Source organism: Poromitra crassiceps, assembly GCF_964638095.1.
Source record: "Poromitra crassiceps genome assembly, chromosome: 2".
Taxonomy (NCBI): Eukaryota; Metazoa; Chordata; class Actinopteri; order Beryciformes; family Melamphaidae; genus Poromitra; species Poromitra crassiceps.
This window is the reverse complement of record NC_139624.1, coordinates 74,198,034-74,220,533: the sequence shown is the minus strand read 5'-3', so window position 1 is coordinate 74,220,533 and position 22,500 is coordinate 74,198,034. Positions and strand designations below refer to the sequence as shown.

Below are 22,500 nucleotides of genomic sequence, written 5' to 3'. Positions count from 1 at the left end.
CTGGCGGGTTCCTTCATATAGGAACCCCTCACCAAAACGTGCAATATCCTGGTCGCTGAAGTGGTGCCTCCTCTGGTTGTTAGGGGTGCCTGTTCGGAGGGAGGGGAACTGGTTGGAATAGCGTGATCCTCCCACGTGCTATGTCCTACCGGTGAAGCTTCCCCTGTCAGGTGAAAAGAAGCGGCTGGCTACTGCCCATGTCTCGGAGGAAGCATGGAGCCAGTTTCGGCTCTCCCCAGATCGCCAGAGGGTGGAGCAGCAACCAGGATAAATAAATTAAAATTTTGCACTAATGGGGGATAAAAATGGGCTAAATCTGCACAGAGACATCATTCTGCACGAAGAAAATCAAACAGCCAACAGTAGGAACAGGAAGAAAGATATATTTGAGTGGAGGGAGAACTTTAAGATAATGTCTGTGATGAACTCTGCAACTCTCACTGTCTGTGTGTGTGTGTGTGTGTGTGTGTGTGTGTGTGTGTGTGTGTGTGTGTTTCTCTTGTCTTGTACTCAACATAGAAACAAAAGGAAAAAAAAGGGGGGGGGGGGGCGATTGAGGCAATAAAGTGGCTGAATGGCTCCAGAATAAATCACATGGCCACAGGTGTGCTATCAAGCCTTACTTCTCCAGTGGTTTCCAATAAGGTCTCATCATGTGCGAGAAGCAACGCAGGTGTGATTCCTTTCTATATGGGATGATGGATGAGATCCCAATCTTGCGTTGAGTCTTGGCACTCGGCCCTGCGTCTCGTGTTTTCTTTGCCAATATATTTATGCCTTGACGGAGCGCCGTTCAGACGGACAGAAACTCCATACGGCTGATTAACACGAGCGCGCGCAGCTGAGTGGAGAGCCGCATGGGAGGGAGGAAGCGCGTGTGTCCATCCGTCCGTCCGTCCGTCCGTCCGTGTGTGTGTGTGTGTGTGTGTGTGTGTGTGTGTGAGCTTCAATGACAGTGGGAGAGCATGACGCGAGACAGAGAAAGAGAGAGAGAGACAGAGCAGCGCTGCGGGCACCTCGAGTGGCCCGGACAAAAGCTGATTTACAGGGACTTAAATCTCAATGAGGGCCCCTCACCAACACGCAGGTCTGGCCCTCACAGATAAAGAGGAAACTTGTGAGAGGGAGAGTCTGGAAAACTCCTTTGTGTGAATGTTTACTTTTGACAGCTCCCATTGAGATGAATGATGCACTCGTGTCGTGTGTGTGTGTGTGTGTGTGTGTGTGTGTGTGTGTGTGTGTGTGTGTTTGTGCATGCATTGCACTCACTCTCTGGTCTTGTGGTAGCTGCATCTCATGAGTGGGATCTTGATGACCTGGTCTCGGACCCCCACGTACAGCTCACTGCGGCTGTGCAGGATCAGCAGGCTACGGATGGGCTGCCTCTTCCTGAGCGGGAACAGCTCGATCTCCTCCAGCAGGCAGCTCCCCAGGGACTGATTGAGAGGGGAGAGCACCTTCCGGATAGTACCGTAGTCTAGAAGAGACAAGGGGGGAGAGAGAGAGAGGACTCGGTCAAGTACTGCATGAAATAGGCCACACCCATCACGGGGGAAAGCTCCCCATTCACTTCCATAGACCAGCGTCATTTTCCTTGAATTAAACATAGCTAAAAGCTGTTGTGTGGTGGGCTGCGCACACAACAAATGTAAAAAAAAAAAAAAAGCCAATTAAAGTTTTTTTGTACTCCCAAGCAAAACAAGGAAGCTGTCAAGGAAGTAAGTTGGAGTGTTCACCTTCCGTATATATGATCTTGGTGTGCAACACATGACATAGAGACACTGCATGAAATAGGCCATGCCCATCACGGGGGAAGCTCTCCGTTCACTTCCATACACCAGCGTCATTTTCCTTGACATAGCTAAAAGCTGTTGTGTGGTGTGGCTGCACAGACAACAAATGTAAAAAATCACCAGTTAAAGTTTTTTTGTACTCCTGAGCAAAACAAGGAAGCCATTGAGAATTGGCGAAAAGAAAAATGTGGATGCGACCATGCACGCGACATAGGAGAATGCCAGGATTGGAGGGTGGTTTCTGTTTTCCCCCATTTTGTAAGTGGTTTCTGAATGATGATGCGCTCCGCAGTGTCTCTATACAGCAGTGGTTCTCAACATGGGGTCCGGCGACCACCAGGGTTCCATGGGGGGGTCCCCAGAAAATTGATGAATTTGTTAAAATTCTCCATTATTTCATTTACAAGAAGTGAACACAACAGAGAATGTCAAAGAATAACTATTTTGATCATAGTGTCTCTGTTATCTCTCTACCTACAATACAGATAGTCATGGGAATATGGGCAAAATCATATCTAACAATAAAAAATATTCTCATATTTGGGTCCGAAAGACTCATCAAGTGGGGGTCCATGGCTCTAATGTGGACTAAATCAGGGGTCCTTGATAGGAAAAGGGTTGAGAGAATCACTGAGGTGGAGAAAGGAGGGTTGGCAGCATGCAAGAGAAAAGATAACTTCAATGTTGGAAGATGGAAGGAGAGGTACACAGGGACTACAGTATATATAGGGAGAGGTGATGTTAGAAATAAGGGAGAGGGGGGAGATTGAGGGGCCTATAGGGATGTAGATGTAGAGGAGAAATAGAAACGACAGGTAAATATATATCCTGGATGAGCACAACACAAGCTGACGTGAACTCGGTATGAACCACCACCACAACAACAATCACTCTCTAATAGCCAGGCTCAGCAATAAGCCTGTCAGGAGGAGGACTGTCAGGAGGACTGCTGGCTGCTGCTCTGCCAAGGTTGGTTGTGCCATCAACATGCAGCGCTGCACACGCAACCAGGGGATTTGGTATGGCACATGAATACATGAATTTTTGGCCTACTTTTCTTACACACGATGATGCTCGTTCCAAGAGAAATGGCTTTGTAGTTGTGTAAGAGTGGAGACTTTCTAAATCCCATGTCATTCTGAATACCTCCTGACCTCTCTGTGGCCTTTATTTCATGCGAGGGAGGGAAGGCCCCCGCGAGATGAAGTTGGGGATTTTCATTTAGGGATGGAACTTAAACAAACATCATTAATTATACATGTAGTCCCCGGGGTGGAGAAGAAGTAATTAGGTGCACTGTGATGGCAAGGGGACAAGGGTGACTTGCTAATACATAGTTATAAGGTGGTAAATGAGAAAGTTAAGGGCCTCAAGTGGATTTTTCTTACGGCATATTTGACACTCCTTTCGGGGTGAAAGAATATCTACATACTCTGAGGTGCCTGCGATGAGAATATCTACATACTCTGAGGTGCCTGCGATGAGAATATCTACATACTCTGAGGTGCCTGCGATGAGAATATCTACATACTCTGAGGTGCCTGTGATGAGAATATCTACATACTCTGAGGTGCCTGCGGTGAGAATATCTACATACTCTGAGGTGCCTGTGATGAGAATATCTACATATTCTGAGGTGCCTGTGATGAGAATATCTACATACTCTGAGGTGCCTGCGGTGAGAATATCTACATACTCTGAGGTCCCTGTGATGAGAATATCTACATACTCTGAGGTGCCTGTGATGAGAATATCTACATACTCTGAGGTGCCTGCGGTGAGAATATCTACATACTCTGAGGTGCCTGTGATGAGAATATCTACATACTCTGAGGTGCCCGTGATGAGAATATCTACATACTCTGAGGTGCCTGCGGTGAGAATATCTACATACTCTGAGGTGCCTGCGGTGAGACGGGACTGGGTAGAGATTTGGTATTTTGGTGATGCCAGGAAGTTTTGGAAAAAAAATTGCAGCGTAGGCCAAACATCTCTAACTGACTTCATTCAACCAGTCAACTGCAAGACTCAAATGCTGCTGTTGGAGGGTGAAACTCTTAATGAGGGCTGAGTTTAAAGCGAGCGCTTTGGGCGAAATCATCTGCGGTCCATGTGTGAAAGGCATTCTGGAGAACGCTCGGCCACGACGCCGCCTTGACATCTTTGGACCTCAGGTGAAGCTCTCAGGTTCCACGTGATGGCTCCAATCAGCAGGGAGCAAATTAAGCGTTAATAGCGTGTGATTAGCGATGTGCGCCAGCCGGCGCTAATGGCCTTGGCATTGTTTCAGATGTTTTCATTAACGTCTGGTTAGCGTCCAGGGAGCTCTCACTGTGGGCAGCTCCCCTCCAACACTGCATTGATCACAGCACCGTGCAAACAATGAGAGGGGGGTTGTTTTAGCCAGACGCCAAGCGCGGCGCTGCTGATCTGGAACAGATGTGTGTATCTGTGTGTGTGTGTGTGTGTGTGTGTGTGTGTGTGTGTCTGTATCTGTGTGTGTGTGCGTGCACATGTGCCCGTTTGTGTAATTGTGTGAGAGATATCCTGAAATAACAGCGATGCTACAACAGTAAGAGCATGTTGACATCACCCAGGAGGCCCGGTAATACTTGAGCACAGCGAAGTCGCTGATCGCCACGTCCAAATTCTGTTCCGTTCCGTGCACGATCCAAGCGTAATAACTGTACGATGCTACGAGGCAATTCCGACTCATTACACTCAAACTGTGCAGACGGCGCCCAGAGGCTGACGTCTGTCTCACGTCTCCATGCTGCTTTCTGTGCTCGGCCAAGTTTGCGTTACAGACCGACCATTTTAAATCCAGTAGGATCAAACAGTCCTGCGATCAGCATGCAGTTCAGACAGGGCCTGTGTTACTGTAACAGTTAAACCAGAGCTGTCTTCTCTGTAACTAGTGTTTGGCAGTGTATGTGTGTGTGTGTGTTATTCATTACCCGCCTGTCTACGTTTGACAGATGGCTGTTTGCAATTTCATGGCGTTCACAATCTCTGGGTGACTGTATGTGGTGCGATCTGCCATGTGTGTTACAGCTGTCTGTGTATCTATGTGCTGCTCTGTGTGTGTGTATTACACTGTGTGGTGTGTGTTGTGGCAGTCTGTGTCACTATGTGCTGCTCTGTGTGTGTGTGTGTGTGTGTGTGTGTGTGTGTGTGTGTGTGTGTGTGTGTGTGTGTGTGTGTGTGTGTGTGTGTGTGTGTGTGTGTTACACTGTGTGGTGTGTGTTGTGGCAGTCTGTGTCACGATGTGCTGCTCTCTGTGTGTGTTACACTGTGTGGTGTGTGTTGTGGCAGTCTGTGTCAGTATGTGCTGCTCTGTGTGTGTGTGTGTGTGTGTGTGTGTGTGTGTGTGTGTGTGTGTGTTACACTGTGTGGTGTGTGTTGTGGCAGTCTGTGTCAGTATGTGCTGCTCTGTGTGTGTGTGTGTGTGTGTGTGTGTGTGTGTGTGTGTGTGTGTGTGTGTGTGTGTTACACTGTGTGGTGTGTGTTGTGGCAGTCTGTGTCAGTATGTGCTGCTCTGTGTGTGTGTGTGTGTGTGTGTGTGTGTGTGTGTGTGTGTGTGTGTGTTACGCTGTGTGGTGTGTGTTGTGGCAGTCTGTGTCACTATTTGCTGCTCTGTGTGTGTGTGTGTGTGTGTGTGTGTGTGTGTGTGTGTGTGTGTGTGTGTTACACTGTGTGGTGTGTGTTGTGGCAGTCTGTGTATCTATGTGCTGCTCTGTGTGTGTGTGTGTGTTACACTGTGTGGTGTGTGTTGTTGCAGTCTGTGTATCTATGTGCTGCTCTGTGTGTGTGTTACGCTGTGTGATGTGTGTTGTGGCAGTCTGTGTCACTATGTGCTGCTCTGTGTGTGTGTGTGTGTGTGTGTGTGTGTGTGTTACGCTGTGTGGTGTGTGTTGTGACAGTCTGTGTATCTATGTGCTGCTCTGTGTGTGTGTGTGTGTGTGTGTGTGTGTGTGTGTGTGTTAAACTGTGTGCTGTGTGTTGTGGCAGTCTGTGTCACTATGTGCTGCTCTGTGTGTGTGTGTTACGCTGTGTGGTGTGTGTTGTGACAGTCTGTGTATATACTGTATGTGCTGCAGAGTCCTGCACCGGGTCGGGGTTCCGCGGGGCCCCGCCGGGTACCCGCAAAAAAATGCGGGGGGTGGGTGTTATTTTGTCTTCATTTTATTTGCGGGTTCGGATCTGGGTAGAATAAACAACATGCGGCCCGGGTCGCGGGTGTTGTATAATATATGTATTTTTATTTACTTTTTATATAACGATAATAATTCAGTCAGTGTGTAACTTCATGTTTTGTCTGAGTCTGACCTGACAAATTGACCTCAATCATTTCCGCTGGTCCTTTCCTTCCGGGTCAGCTCTCCCTCGCTCCAGTCAGGTATAAACAGAAATGACCTAGACCTATGCTAGCTAGCTTGTTGCATTGCATGACAGCTAGCGCCAGCAAGGCTAGCATGTTTCCTTTAGCTGCTGGCTGGCCTGCTGGCACTGGCACCAGTGACAAAACACCGTCAATGTGCTTAATTGTAAATAACGTTATGCAATGCGTGCCGAGTCCGACTGCACCGACCACCGTTGTTGGCTCTCGTCAGTGACTCAGCCAGAAAAGACCGCTATTCGCTTCCTGTGTGAATTGTGAAACGATCGCAGTTACTTTGGTTGTGTTCACTTAAAAAAAAATGATATATGCGGAAGCGGAGTGGGGCGCGGGTCTCATGTCTGCGGGGCGGGGTGGGTTGCGGTACTGATTGATCATATGAGCGGGTTCGCGGGGCGGGGTCGGTACTGCACGTCGCGGGGCTGGGCGGAACCGGGTCTTGAAAATCAGACCCGCACAGGACTCTGATGTGCTGCTCTGTGTGTGTGTGTGTGTTACGCTGTGTGGTGTGTGTTGTGGCAGTCTGTGTCACTATGTGCTGCTCTGTGTGTGTGTGTGTGTGTGTGTGTGTGTGTGTGTGTGTGTGTGTGTTACACTGTGTGGTGTGTGTTGTGGCAGTCTGTGTCACTATGTGCTGCTGTGTGTGTGTGTGTGTGTGTGTGTGTGTGTGTGTGTGTGTGTGTGTGTGTGTGTGTGTGTGTGTGTGTGTTACACTGTGTGGTGTGTGTTGTGGCAGTCTGTGTCACTATGTGCTGCTCTGTGTGTGTGTGTTACACTGTGTGGTGTGTGTTGTTGCAGTCTGTGTATCTGTGCTGCTCTGTGTGTGTGTGTGTGTGTGTGTGTGTTACGCTGTGTGGTGTGTGTTGTGACAGTCTGTGTATCTATGTGCTGCTCTGTGTGTGTGTGTGTGTGTGTGTGTGTGTGTGTGTTACACTGTGTGGTGTGTGTTGTGGCAGTCTGTGTATCTATGTGGTGCTCTGTGTGTGTGTGTGTGTGTGTGTGTGTGTGTGTGTGTGTGTGTGTGTGTGTGTGTGTGTGTGTGTGTTAAACGCACTGTCAGTGCATATGGCGGACACATGGCAGTAACGAGCGATCACATTCATGTCAGAAGCTTTGATGTGCTGCTCGACAGCTACAGTGTTGCCTTCATTCTTCTTCTTCTTGCTGGTCTGTTTTTCCTTGTGTGCAGACAGACAGAGTGCAGCTGAAGGGCTGAAGACGTCACACAGACAGACAGAGTGCAGCTGAAGGGCTGAAGACGTCACACAGCCACAAGCATCAAAAAACATACAACCATAAAAAAAAACATAAACTCCAAAGGATGCAAAAAGAGACAGCGATTGTAAACTGTAAACATACTGTAAACACATGTACATTTGCTCTGAAAGTGCAAACACGCACAAGCTTTCGCAAACACACACACACACACACACGCACGCACGCACACACGCACGCACGCACACACACACACGCACACACACACACACACACACACACACACGCACACACGCACACACACACACAGAGTGCCAATGGAACCCACCGGTGGCCAGGTAGATGATGTGGAACAGCATGTCTTTGCCCTGCACCACATCCACGGCCACATGGGTGAAGCGGACGTTGTCCTCCATGAAGTAGGGCACGGGAACCACGGGTTGGACCACCTCGTGCATCAGCAGGAACTTCTGGGCGTCCTGCAGGTTCCTCTCGGTCAGGTTGACGTAGGAGCCGTAGTCGATGGTGCCACACTGTGGAGACGCAGAAGATGGGGAAAGGATTGACTGACTAAAACGGCCGAGTCAATCGTTTGGTGCCTCTGAGGTGCCACCAGAGATGGAGGAGGACAGACCAGATCCAATGATGGAACGAATGAGGCGTAAAAGTCAATTGTCATCTCGTTCAGACGGCTTCTATCCTCACAACCTTCAGCTTTGGTGAGGCTGACGGAAGCAGAATGAATGTGTCTGACTGAGCCAGTTGTTATCTCGTTTATTAGATTCCCCCCCCCCCTCATATGCATATATATTGCTGGTAAGTTCCATTGGTGCTCTGTGTAATATTTCTTTATTATTCATAATTTATTTGAAAATAAAATTTACTTTCAGGTTTTCGTCTTTGGAGCTTCATTATTCTGATTCATCATATTACAGAAAAAAAAATCTCTAAATGCAACCGTATGATTCAAACAAAGGACTATACAGTGAAAAATGATAGTATCAACATTAAGCACCCAAGACTAAGCAACTCAGATGCAATAATAAAAGTCTCCTGTAACACCAGGAGAATTCCATCCTCACAGATGATCATGGCTTCAAGCATTTTGGAACAAAACATTTTGCTGCCGCGGTAGATTCAATGCCACAGCATCATGGCTACAATGTGGAATATTATGCGCTATGTTAGACATTTACACAAGGTGAATGTTTTACGCTTGCTCGAAAGCTTAGACTGTGGACATAAATGTTTATATTATTGGGTTACTGGAGGATGTAATAGTTTATATGTGGTTCATAGTTTTAGGCGACGTTAAAAAATTCAGTGTTTATTTCTTTAGTTTAGTTTAAATTACTTTTTTTTATACGAGGGATCAGCCGAGCAGCATTTTGGTAAACAAACCAGTGCTCTCTCTAGCCCCAGCAGTGCGGTGTACAATTGAACAACTGTGACAGTTCACACAACTTTAATAATATATTATACATCAAACTCTTTAGCGAATTCTGCTCTCACTCAGAATGTCAAAATATAAGCGATGTGGTGTATAGTTTTTGAGATATTAACGTTTGTTTGGCACAACTCATACTATTAACTGCTGCGGTTCCAGGTGTTTTGCGGTGATTTGTTGTGACGTCACGCTGATCCCTCGTATTGCAATCACTTAAAAATAATGAAGTTGTCGAGATGAGATGTTTTTTTTCCCATTTTGAAAAATCACATACCAATTGTGGAGGTTCCAATTATGCTGAACAACATATAATCATACTACTGTATATAATATACACCACCAGCCAACATTATCACGCGGTGCCACTGTCAGCATAATACTAAAATTAATGCCAGGGAATAAATTAGATTTGGTTGAGCATGTTCAGAATAGCTTTAGTAGGGCCTTATTTCCAGTTTCCACCAAGGTGAATTGGATATAGCCTTCATCACCAAGGTGAGCAGTAAAGTGATACAGATCTGCTGTCATCTCCCATGTTTTCCTTCAATTGCTTCACGCTCGCTCCTGCAATTGAGGGAGCTGGGCTGGATGAAGACAGCTAACCAGCATGTCCTTGTGGAGGAAAAAGGGGTCCCAGGCTGGGATTGCGATTGTGGTTCCGGGGCCCCATCCACAAAAGTATAGGTCTACTTTAAGACACTGAGAGGAGGGAACAAAAATATATTGTGCTCGACAATTACAGCAAACCAAATGATTGGCTCTGTTTTTTACGTCTTTTCAAGCAGAGAAGCACTGTATGGGTTCAACACAGGCTAACCATGCATGGCCTCACTATAAAGTGTGATGGCTCCAGGACTGAGACGGGGACCTTGGATGAGAATAGGTTAGCGTTGAGCAGCTAGCGACGGCTCAGACACTTTATATGAATCAACAGCTGACAGACGAGATTCATGGAGGGTTTCCCCGGGATGCTTAGCGGATCAGTGCCCTCGCCACACCGGGAGATGGGGAATTAAAGCCCCGAAGGACAGGGAAATGCAACACTGTGTGTGTGTGTCCCTGTGTGTGTGTGCGCCTGTGTGTGTGTGTGTGTGTGTGTGTGTGTGTGTGTGTGTGTGACTGTGTGTGCGCCTGTGTGTGTGACTGTGTGTGTGTGCGACTGTGTGTGTGTGTGTGTGTGTGTGTGTGTGTGTGTGTGTGTGTGCCTGTGTGTGTGTGCCTGTGTGTGTGTGCCTGTGTGTGTGCCTGTCTGTGTGTGCGCCTGTGTGTGTGTGTGCCTGTATGTGTGTGCCACTGTGTGTGTGTGCCTGTGTGTGTGTGCCTGTGTGTGTGTGCCTGTGTGTGTGCCTGTCTGTGTGTGCGCCTGTGTGTGTGTGTGCCTGTATGTGTGTGCGACTGTGTGTGTGTGTGTGTGTGTGTGTGCCTGTGTGTGCGCCTGTGTGTGTGGCCTGGGCCTCTGTGCTTATGATGAAAATGTGTAGCTTGGTGTGTGAGGCTATATAATAACATATGTATGAGGTTTTTCCTTATGGGGTTTGTGTCCTTCATGCTGTGAATGTGCGTGAATCCCAAAGCCGCGCTTCAGCGTCGGCACGGTTGGTGCGCGCCCTGCGACGGTGCGAGGCAGGCTCAGTGGCGAGGAGAGGAGGGGGGCTGTGACACCCCGTGAATATGATTGATTAATGTGACTTCCCCGCTGGAGTCAAGGTGAGGGACAGAAGCATCATTTGGCTGGGGGGCCCCAGCTGACACTCAGCTGTCTGTCTCATCATCAGCGCATTGCGCTCTGCCAGGCTGATGATGCCAAGCAGCACCACCGAGGGAAGGTGCTTCTGGGAAGAAAAATATGTTCTTGCAAAACCTGCTTGCAGGTTACAGTACATAACATTTCAGCACCCAATTATGCAAGATTTGAATATATAGTATCTATCAAATTGTCAGTTTTGCGTGTCATTGTAATCACACATATGGTTGGAAAAAATGTGTAACAATAACAAAGGCATCATATAGAGAGGCAAAGTGACCGCCTACTTCCTGCTTCAGCACTGTACCAGAGATTTTCATCCGCCATTTATTTTCCCATACACATTTCGTAAAATGCTTATAAAAATAGTTTTACTGGTTCAAACCAAACGGTTCAGATATATTTAGAAACAGGAGAGATCGCATAACATTTCACTGGGACCAAAATGTAAAAAAAATGCGGGTTTAACCCTTGTACCCCAATTATGAATAATCCTCAATTTACCATTAGTCCATCTGATGGACCGTCATATTTATAATGTATTCATTTATGAATATACATTTTTATTTTTTTATTTTTTTATTGTTTATAATTCATTAGTAACTTCATCTCTAATACCTCATACCAACATTTCATACCTATTCGAATTTTAACCCCTCAAATGCCAGTGTACAGTAAGTACAGTAAAAATTTAAAACTACAGAAAAAAGACAAAAAGTGATTTTTTTCTCCTTCCCATAAAGTCAAACTGGATTTGGGTCTGATATTATGGGCAGGTTGGGGTGTTTTACAAAAGTCACCACTGCAAGATGCCTAGTGTCAAAGATTGGCAGGAATGATGTCACAATACCTATGACATCACTAGCCTATGACATCATCAGTGATGTCATAAGATGATTTTGGTCAATAATATGTCACTGATGACATTACTGATGATTTCACAGACATTGTGACATCATCAGTGGGTTTTCATATTTTTTGTGATTTTTTCTAAAAAATAATATTTTTCATATTTTGAGCCAAAAATCCAAAAAGCGCATGTTTTGGACTACAAGCCATTTTCCCCAAAACACACAAATGAGCTTTAGTCCAGCATCCATCCTGGTCTAAAGGCTTCAAATCAGTAGTGTGGACTGTCAAATTCAGTTTTCTAATATTTTCCCATCTTTGGCATAGGAATCAGTTTTTTTTACATTTCATGTAAACTATGGAATTGATTGCTATGCCAAAACTGGGGGAATATGAGGAAATAGCCAAACACAGTAGAAACTACAATTTTAACCGCTTGAGTCAAGGTGAGATGTGTAACATCAAGGAAATAATGATTTTTTGAATAATTAGCTGGGAGTCCATTTTTGTTTTTGTTGTTGTGCAAAATTAACATTGAAACCAATGGGACAACTATGCAATGGACTTTGAGACCATGTAACTCCCCCAAATTTTCTACCAACTCCAAGGTTAGATATTAAGGTCAAATTTCAAGGTATTTGGTCCAGGATGCCCGCTGAAACAAATGAAATAAATTAATTTTGTAAAAATTTGCTGGGTGTACCAATAGAGTGTTTATAATGGAAGTCAATGGGTCCATCTGATGGACTAATGGTAAATTGAGGTGTACTTTTAAAACAAGGTCTTAGGATGGTAGAAAGATGATAGATATGATTGATTTTTGTCAAATACCCCCCAAAAAATACCTAGCCTTAATTTCAGACCATTTACTCCAAGAATGTCGAAACGGCCCATACGCGACTGTAGGAAATATCCATCAGATGGACTAGTGGGGTACAAGGGTAGAAAATATTTTTTCGATGTTGTTTTTTTAAGTTTTGGTCCGAGTGAAATGTTCTATGGTCTCTCCCGATTATAGCGTTAGCTGAACCGTTTGGTTAGTAGTAATAGTTGTACTTCGTCGAGGTACAACTATTTTATACGCATTTTACGAAATGTCTATGGGAAAATAAATGGCGGATGAAAATCTCTGGTACAGTGCTGAAGCAGGAAGTGACGTTCCACTTTGCCTCTCTATTGACCAGGAAAGCACAAGCTATTGACACATCTCAGCTGCACTTGAAATATGGTTTAAATCAACATATCTCCCTACATATAGAGCTTAACTACGAGTGCCTTTTTACAGTAAGCAATTAGCTTGTGACAGAAAGCCTATAGAACACAGTGACAGTATTAGCTCTTAATGCTCAGCGAACATGACTCATAGCCTACATAAAGCCAGTGGGATCAGTCCGTACGCTCTCAATGAATGGGGGGGATTTTCTCTCCAGACAGACAGGGAATTAAACTCTCAATCAATGGCCGGTGTGCGTTGAATGATGAGTTCACAGTCATAATTATCCCTATTTGGCAGAAATCAATAGCTCTCTATGTGTGTGTGGGCGCATTTGTGTACATTATGTACGTTTGCTGGCAGCTTTTATGGGATGCAAGCTTCCTGGTGTGTGTGTGTGTGTGTGTGTGTGTGTGTGTGTGTGTGTGTGTGTGTGTGTGTGTGTGTGCGTGCGTGTGTGTGCGTGCATGTGTGTGTGTGTGTGTGTGTGTGTGTGTGTGTGCATGCATGCGTGCGTGTGCGTGCATGTGTGTGTGTGTGTGTGTGTGTGCGTGCGTGCGTGCGTGCGTGCATGCGCGCCATGGTCTGGATAAACGGGCAGAGCATAAATCCTGCGCTCGTAAATCTAATCCTCCAACATTGACAAATGCTTGATGAAGATGTCAGTGAAAGCTAGATAAAGTGTGCTGCGGTCCAGCGCGTGAGGAGCAGCTAGCCGCCCTGCTGCCCGAGCTGAGGTGGAGAGAGGACGAGCAGATCCTGGTTTATCCGTGTGGAACATAGCCCCCTATAAAAGCCTACAGCAGGTATAAATCCCACTGCAGTATATACCTACAGTATGCTGAACAGGCCTACACGTGTGCTGAACAGGCACGGATCTGTGGTCAGCTTTGAGCAGATAGGGGGGAAATTGGCTTTTCGTGAAGGTGAGTGATTTTCACTCAACTGGGAAGTGAGGTGCTGACATAGGTATGTGGACGCGTGAGAGCGGCGAGCGGCCCCCCCTATACAGTATCACATATGTGTCACAGACGCATGGTTGTGTGCACGCGTGTCATTTCAATAAACTGATATAGCTAGCACTTTTCTGCATGAGCGCTTTCTGCCTGCATATCGTTGTGGATACAGAGCGTGTGTGCATGTTGACGCATCCGCTGGGTTGGCAGAAGCGCGATGGAGGCTCTCTGATAGGGAACATGTGTGGAAAAGGAGGCGTGTGTCAACCCCCATTGGCAGCCACACCTCAGAGGGGATTCTATTCCCTCTTGGCGTGCTGTGTGGATTAGCTCGCTCGCTATCTGCTTAAGCCTGCTCCAACTGAGAGCCAGCTCTTCTGTGAATAAAACGTCCCCCCTCTGTGCCGTCGGCAGCGCCGCACTTCGGTATATGGCGCCGCCCCCCCGATATATTCCTTTGTTTGCCCCTTTGGGGTTGGGGTAGTAAGGAGTATACGAACATGAAGTGCCACTTGAGCGAGACAGCAGGCGATGTTTATTATGAAGGAAGACAGCCTATAGAATGGGGATATGGGACATCCTAATGAAACTTTGTGTCATTGTTTGAATATTGGATTTCATAACGAGCGGTCGTAATGTTTACGTTCACGATCAGAGAGAAGAGACCGAAAGAGATAGAGAATTAATGTGAGGCTGACGCTCACCAGAAAGTACACCCTTTAATTAATGAAGACACACACACACAGGCACACAGATGCACACAGGCACACACGCACACGCGCGCGCACGTACGCACGTACGCACGCACACACACACACAGACACACACAGACACAGACAGACACACACGCACACGCACACACACACACGCACCCTAAACAACACATGCTATACCGCTTGCACACTTTTCACATTGTCATATATACGGAACCCGTTTTCACTTTGTTTCGGGTGTGTCTAAGCAGTTCAACTTGTGGGGAAATAAAGGAAGTGGGAGGTGGGGGTACCTGGAAGTCCGGGTTGGGGTTGGGGTAGGGCAACCAGGCGGAGCGCGAATTCTCTTGGTATTTGAAGGGCCCGTTGAAAACCTGCGTTATGGCACTGAGGTTGAAGGCGCACACTGCAGACGCGGCGATGCTGTTGCTGCAAGTCAGAAAGAGGGAGAAAAAAACAAAGGAGGAAAAAGAGACAGACCAAAGAGAGGGGGGAGAGAGGATGGAGTGAAGGGTGGAGAGGATGATGGATGAGTGGGAGAAATGGAAGGAAAAGAAAAGAAGAGAGTGATTTCAAATAGGGCACAGAGGCACAGACAGTAGTAACCAGAGCACTCACTGTTTAGATGTTGTTGATTGTCGCCAAGCTGACCTCTATAACTAAATAACTGCTCTCAGCCAACAATCCAAGTCAAGTTTCAAACACACAGGGCCGACACACAGACAGACGGCATTGTAAGTGATCGTCATTACCGGATTATAAATCCGGATACGCGACACAATTAAGCTGTTTCAGTCGTCTGACTTAACTGCTCCGATCTCCAGCCTGAAATACAGCTTTGACTTTTCCAAGCTGTCATTTCCCCTCAAGTAGCGGACCGGTGTCCTCCCTCCGAAGAGAAAATAACGAATGAGAGTATTAACGCTCCACTCAAACTGTGAATTATAATCCAATGCAGCTGTTCATTAAACTCCCTGCCTGCAGGGGGAAACGCTTCCAATACCCTTCAAAAGAGTTCTTTTTCAGCACTGTGAAGGCATCGACCATAAAGAATAGATTACTCAGCTTTTAATAATGGTGGTGCGTGAGTGTGTGTGCACGTGTGTCTGTTTGTGTGAGTGTGTGTGTGTGTGTGTGTGTGTTTGAGAGAGAAGAGAGAATGATGGAGAGACACAGAGAGAGAGAGAGAGAGAGAGAGAGAGAGAGAGAGAGAGAGAGAGGGAAAGCTGTGTTTGTGAGAATATAATATAATAGATAGCATTTTCGTTTGCATCCCATCTCTTTGTATCAGCTCCCCTACACATTATAGCGTGTCTCAATAAGCTGCTTTTATGTGATTTCATTGTGAGTCGGTCGCTGGAATGAGTTGCACAACTATTTGCATCACTGGATACATCAACATTCTCACTAATAATAACTATAAAATATCCAATCTCAGCCTGATAAAAAGCAAGATCCTACAGTATAGCGTCTGTCATGTAGGGGTTTCTAAGGTCGAAATGCGACGAAGCACAACACCTGTTGTCGGGCGTTAAAAGACAGTCATGCTTTCCATTTGTTTTCCTCTTCATAAACACCATATGTCACTCTGTTTGCGCGTGTCAAAAAGTTCACATAACAAGTTGACCCTGACGATTAAGTGTCGCTATGTTTGTTTACACGAGTGACAAGGCGGGAAAGGAAGCGTGCTGCGACTTTTGCTTTAAGCTAAGGCTGTGAATAATATATGACGGTATTATGTAGACACATCAAGAACAACAAAGAATAAAAAAATAAAAAAAGATCTGATGAAATGTTTGGGTGTTTTTCATCTGATATCAATATGGCCGCCGGCTGCCATCTCATTGTGTTACATCCTTCACTGAGTAAATGAAACTGACTATCACATAAATCCATGCAAAGCCGCGTCGTAGGCTGAAATTGCATTACTTTGAACCATGTAAACATTTTAATCAAATTTTGAGTTTAATCCGATTATTCACAATAGCTGGATTTCCATCCAACCACTGTAGTTTTATGCAAATTATGATACAGCAAATTAGAAATGCTGAATGAAAACTAAAAAAAAAAAACATGTTCACGTGAGGTAGAAACATAGTAGGAATTCCTCCAATAATTGCCAAATAATGTGAAATTAAATAGCCATAGAAAGGCATTTGTTGGACAAAATGACGTAGCATAAAGACTCTTGTGGATGTGTTTTCTGATGAACTCCCTCTACCCTCTACATTCAGGAAGTATGTATATTCATTTGATATGTATAACGCACTTTAGTTGTTACATTTCAATGGTGTTCTCGTACAGTACTGTATGTATAGTTTGAATAGGAAAAACGGCACGTCACTCACACGTTGGTTGTGAAGATGCCGTACAGCATCTCCAGCTCAGGCAGGTAGAAAGTGCCCTGCAGCTCGTTGTAGTTGAAGGGGATCTCTCCTGGCCTGGAGCAGTTCAGCCTGGCCTTCATGAAGGTGGTCCACGTGTCCTCCAGGAGGAAGCGGCCGCCGATGTCGTTCTTGCAGACGCGGCCGGCGCGGGAGAACACCGTCCGGCCGCAGTCGTGCTCCACCGCGTTCTCCCGGAAGAAGAAGTAGGTGAAGTTGCCGATATCGTAGGAGGAGACGAAGTTCGGTTCTGAGAGATGAAAGGGAGAAAGTGTGTGGTGGGGGATGGGTGGGGGGGGGGAAGATGAGAGGCGGGTAGATGAGAAACCACAAAGAGAAGGCGGAGATACAGAGAAAAGTTGAAGACAGCAAAAAGAGAGAGATGGGCGGGTGTGCAGAGAGGAGAAGAAAACCAGAAAGAATAAGTTAAGGTGGTAGGAGTAATAGAAAGAGTATGAGTATGTCTATGTGCTATGACTGATTGACTCGCAGTAGGTGTGGGTGTGTAGCCCCCACACAGCAGCAGGTGATCAGGATTAATAGCTGTAGGCCATGTTATTAACGACGTTGTGTTGTAATAAGAAAACTCATTTTTCATCTCCCAAAATCTGAAGGTTAGGATGAGAAATGACCGAAAACAGCTGTAGTGTAACACTGTTAAGCTCTCACCCTATCTGAAGCACGCAACCCCCACGACACTGTCACTGCTAAGACATTCATCTTTATGTAGGACATTATTGGATCAAAAGCGCACACTTTATTCTCACTGGCAGTGATTTAATTCACTTTTAAATGAAAGAGCGTTTCTTTCCCCTCCTCCCGCTCCCTGCTTCACTCCTGTTCTCTGCACCGTCAGAGGGCAGTGCGAGTAGAGATATAGGGGTAATACACACAAAAAAATCAATTCACCATTAAATTAGTTATTAAACCTTTTCCCAGAGGTTGCAGCAGAGCAATGTATACGGTGGCTTTTTTTTTTTTTTTTTTTTTTATTGAGCTTAAATGTGAATCAGATAAAAAATCACTTGCTGACAAGATACTGATTGAGATATTTCTGTATAGGCTGGACAACTTAAGTTCTCCACTTAATCCATACTGATGCTCCAGGTGGAGGATAGCATGTGGGTCTAAGCTCACACTGATTTCAGAGGTATTTACAATTTTATAGCCCTCAAAGTCAGGCTGGGAGAAAAAAAGAGATTTTCTAGTTGCCTAGTAACTCTGGCAACAATCCCCTTCGCTGAAACAAAATGATGAAGAGCTCCAGCACTTTGGGCAGCACAGTGGTGTACACAGTGGAGTAGCCAGAGCATCCTTCAAACAAGGGACACACACTCTCATGTCCCGAGCAGCATCCTTCAGCAAGACAATGATCACCAGCAGCTGCAGAGGCTGTTGTGTAGCCGACCTTCTGACCTCGCTGTAGAAGGACCAGGCCAAAAATCATCACGTCATCACTTTGCTACTCTTTCTATTGCAAATTAAATGCCGGCTTTTTCTGTATTTAACACCTAATTCTTGAAGTCTGCATGAACTCCCATTATTTTTACGTAGTACCTTAATTGCGACCTCGTGCTGCACTTGTAGGCATTTAAATATACATTTCTAACCAATGAAACCACCCGATTTTTTTTAACAATTCTGCTCCTCTACTACACCCCTCTCATCAAATAAATGAGAATATGAGTCTCTCCCTGACTCATATTCTATTGGTTTAGGCTTTTGAATGATCTCTTACTGCATGATCTCTCACTGCATGATTCCCATCCTGTCATGCAATCATGCATGATTGCCATCCTGTTTGAACAGGTAATGCATCAAATCTAGATGAAGTAACGACGCCATTTCATGGGGGTTTCAACTCTCTGTCTAGCAGTCTATTTCATTACCCTTACAGAAAAACCACATGAACTTCACATGTGCAAAAATCACGTGTGACCGCATGTGATCACATGTGATTTTGCACATGTGCAATTTGACATGTGATCACATAATGAAAACATGTTGAATTTCACATGTGGGAACATGTGGAACACATGTGAAACATGTGCTTTGTCCATGGGAAGTGTGTGGTTTTGGAACGTTTTTACATGTGAAATGTGTGAAACCCATCTAAATGTTGTTTTCCACATGTGCTCCACATGTGGAAAACATGTTGCTCTACAACATGTCACAAAACATGTGATCACATGTTATAACATGTGATATGTTCACCACATGTGGACACATGTGGTGAAACATGTGGACACATGTGAACCTCATGTGTTTTTTTCTGTAAGCGTAAATACACTGTAACACAATGGATCTGGAGCCCAGAGCCTACCGTTGAGCCACTTGGAGTTGTACTGGGCCGTGCGGAGTGGCGGCAGCCCCCCCAGGCTGCGGTAGATGGCAGGGTCTCGGCCGGAGAAGTCCATGGCCGTGGCGGCGTACAGCTCCCCGCTGGAGGTGATGAGGGCGGTGGAGTTGTGCAGGGGGTTGTAGGGACACCGAGCCATCCCGCTGATCTGGTCGTGGATCTCCGTCAGGTTGGTCAGCTGCAGCGATGCAGAGAGAGAAGAGAGGAGGAAGGGATCCAGAGTAGGATGGAGAAAAGAAGAGAAGAGAAAAGGATAGAAACAGTTGATGGGAAGAAGGGATGAGACAGAAGGATGGGGGTGGATAAGAGTCAGTCAACTTCTCAGTAGACACGTCCTTTTCGGAGACATTATGAAAGGACACATGCTTTATTTACATTGCATACCCCTCCTCCTATACATACAGTATCAGTGCAAGGAATGGTCGGTTTCAAGCGGAGTTAAACAATAAGCCAAAACTTACTTGGGGGCTAAGGTTTCAAGTTTCTACTTTTTTCAAAATAACTGATCACTGTGTAAAAACTTCTACACACACAAGAAATGTAGGGCAAAATTAGCAAAGGGCAACATTAAAATGCAGACACGTCTGGTGATGTGTTGTTTGCTTTTGCCAATATGCAAATGGCGCAGACACAAAAATACTTCGTCTCATTAGGTTTTGTTTGGTTTACATCTAGTCCTGCGCTGCAAAACACTCGCGGAGAAACCTTCGGCAGCGGGAAACAGAATCAAAAGCCATATTTAGAATCATTAGCAGCATAAACACAAAATACAACAGCTGCCTCCAAGTCCAAAGTTACAGTAAGAAACCGCGCGTAGCCTGTACTTTCTAGCTGCACCGTGTTTCCTTGGTTGGGTCTCTAATATCTGTACATGACATCCATCTGCGAGTGTGGTGAAAACATGACTGTGCCACATCACTGACGAGGGCCTCTCCGCTTTCATAAGAGGCTCAATGTGAGACGCACTCTTCCTTCACATTCTGCCTTTGAGTACGAGGCCAAATCCTGCTCTCCGCATTTAAAAATACTTTACAGCATGAAGCTTAGCCCTGACACACTGCACTTGTTTGCAATAAAAAGAAAAAAAACCAGGCCATAGCTCACTGACTCAGCCTTGAATACCAAAGAGGAGTTAGTGCAAGAGTGCATTTTTATTTTTTTATTTTTTTTATATCCAACATGTAATTATATTTTATGGCGCAAAGGCAAACAGAGCATAGGGAGATTAATTTATGGCTTCTGCTTTTATCCAAGTTAATCTAAGTTCTGAGGGTAAATCCATGACACAACGTTAAAACGCTGGGACGTCTGGGAAGTGGAGAGGTGACAGAATTGGCCGTGTGTGTGCGTGGGAAGCCGGTGGGGTTGGAGTCCTGGTCGCTGCAATAGCGCCTCCTCTGGTCGTGCCTGTTTGGGGGGGAAGGCCAGGAGAACTGGGGGGAATAGCATGATCCTCCCATGCGCTACATCCTGCCCGTGAAACTCCTCGTTGTCAGGTGAGACGAAGCGGCTGCACATGTATCGGAGGACGCATCTACAACTCTCGCCAAATCGGCAGAGGGGGTGGAGCTATCACCAGGGACAGCAGGGGGAATTGGCCAAGTACAATTGGGGAGAAAATCCATGGGGGGAAAAACTTGATAAAAACAAAAAACAAAAAAACGGTTAAAACGCTTGCACCAATCTAATGTTTTTAATTCCACAACAGTATAATTCAAGTCGTTTTTATTTAACTTTCTATCAATCAGGGATTCCACAATTTGACGTCCAGCCTGGCATCACATGCCAAGCTCACGCAATCATCCCCACCGTCGTCAAAGAAGACTGGTCTCATCCTCTAAAGATCCGCGCAGCACACTGAATCTTGTGTGTGCATTTTGGGTCGCTGAAGAACAGGTGGACAGCACTTCCTCACAGGATGCCAGACAGACACCATTCAGGACACGCGTTGGGAGGGGGGGGGCGAAACAGGCGAGTTTTTTGCCGTTTTCCCGGAGCCGGTCGATTTGGATCAAGGGGTTCCGTTAACTCCCACCACCTCTGCTCCGCTCCGACCCGACCCAAACAGAGTGGCTCTGTCCGCGCTGAGATGAAAGCCGGGTATTGACGGCGTTCATTAGGCAGGCCCGGGATAGCTGTTTTCGGGTCAATAGGGTCTTTTAAAAAGCGATGAAGAGCCTAAATGGAGAGGCTAGACTGAATCATCCTGCATATTGAGGCAGGGGCAGGAAAGTCTTCTCTATGGTGAAAAGCCGGCAGCTGTGCGAGTGCGACACTGGCCTGATTTTGAGACTTGAATAGCTCTGATAGAGACTTTCAGCTCACGGCTATAGACAGACTGCTGTGAGAACCAGCTGGGCGCTACTGTGCTACTGCGAAGCTATAGTGGCCATTGAGAAAACTTTCAACTGCCCCCCACTACAAAGGAGAATCTCGTAAAAATTCTCTATGTAAGTGAAATATGAGATCTGTTAGTGGCAGGATTTTCTTTCACTCATTGATATTCTGCTGCGGTTAGCTCTTAGTAGCTACCGGTATCTGTCGTGCGAGTGTGCGCGGAATGACTGAGTCACAATAGTGTCCCTCAGTAACGGTGGACTCTATTGTACATACGCACAACCGCGAGGGACGTTTCAGTAGGTGTCGGATCGCTCGCCGCATCCTCCCGGTGCTTATTCAACTAATAGAATATTCTTCCCCCTCTGCGTTCATCCATCACCACTGAAAGTAAATCTGTCGACGAGTGACTCCATGACGGTTGCTGTGCCCAACCAGTGTTTCACATTAACAGCCGTTCAGTGGGTAAATATACAACAGCGCCTGATGAAATACTGCTATAATAATGTCATGACATTTCAACTATATGTATTTTCACAGCGGTAAACAGTCGTTATGAGCCCGTGACCTTTGGATGCAGTGCTTTTGGAGAAAAACAAATATAATCGAAACAGTAAACTCCCATCCTCCTCCTCCTCCTCCTCCTCCTCCTCCTCCTCCTGCCTCCTCAATAAGGTCCAACGGCCCAATCTCTATTCGCAGGTAAGCAGGATATACCGTGACATTTTAAATTCTGCTCTTTATTTAACTTGACTGCACACTTGTCACATTCTACAGTGGATGAAATAGTTTCTCTGTTGAAACCTCATTTATCCCGAAAAATGGTTGTTGGCACTGGAAGCATTCCGAGTAGAAACGAAAGACAAACAAAACAACGTAACATGCAACAAATCCCTTTGTTTGGCCTCACTTTGTGTCAAGAGCCTGCTGAAAATGAAAAGAAACTAGCAAATCGTAAACATGTCGTCTCCCACCGTGCTTCCTTGCTAACCCTAACAAACAAACAAACAAGCAAAAAACTAAAACTAAAACAACTATCTTTGGGAGTCAATTACAGTATATGAATACGGTGTGGACTATAAAAAAAAATG

General features: G+C 45.8%; 1 protein-coding gene across 1 annotated transcript in view; it reads right to left on the bottom strand.

Moving 5' to 3' along the window:
• sema5a (sema domain, seven thrombospondin repeats (type 1 and type 1-like), transmembrane domain (TM) and short cytoplasmic domain, (semaphorin) 5A) overlaps positions 1 to 22,500 on the bottom strand; it is a 244,834-nt gene that overhangs the window by 91,673 nt on the left and 130,661 nt on the right. The window contains exons 7-11 of the mRNA XM_083655428.1: positions 19,037 to 19,250; positions 16,678 to 16,963; positions 14,623 to 14,758; positions 7,736 to 7,940; positions 1,270 to 1,477 (exon numbers count right to left, since the gene is read on the bottom strand). Of these exons, the coding sequence (XP_083511554.1) occupies positions 1,270 to 1,477; positions 7,736 to 7,940; positions 14,623 to 14,758; positions 16,678 to 16,963; positions 19,037 to 19,250 (1,049 nt within the window). The remainder of the gene's footprint in view (positions 1 to 1,269; positions 1,478 to 7,735; positions 7,941 to 14,622; positions 14,759 to 16,677; positions 16,964 to 19,036; positions 19,251 to 22,500) is intronic.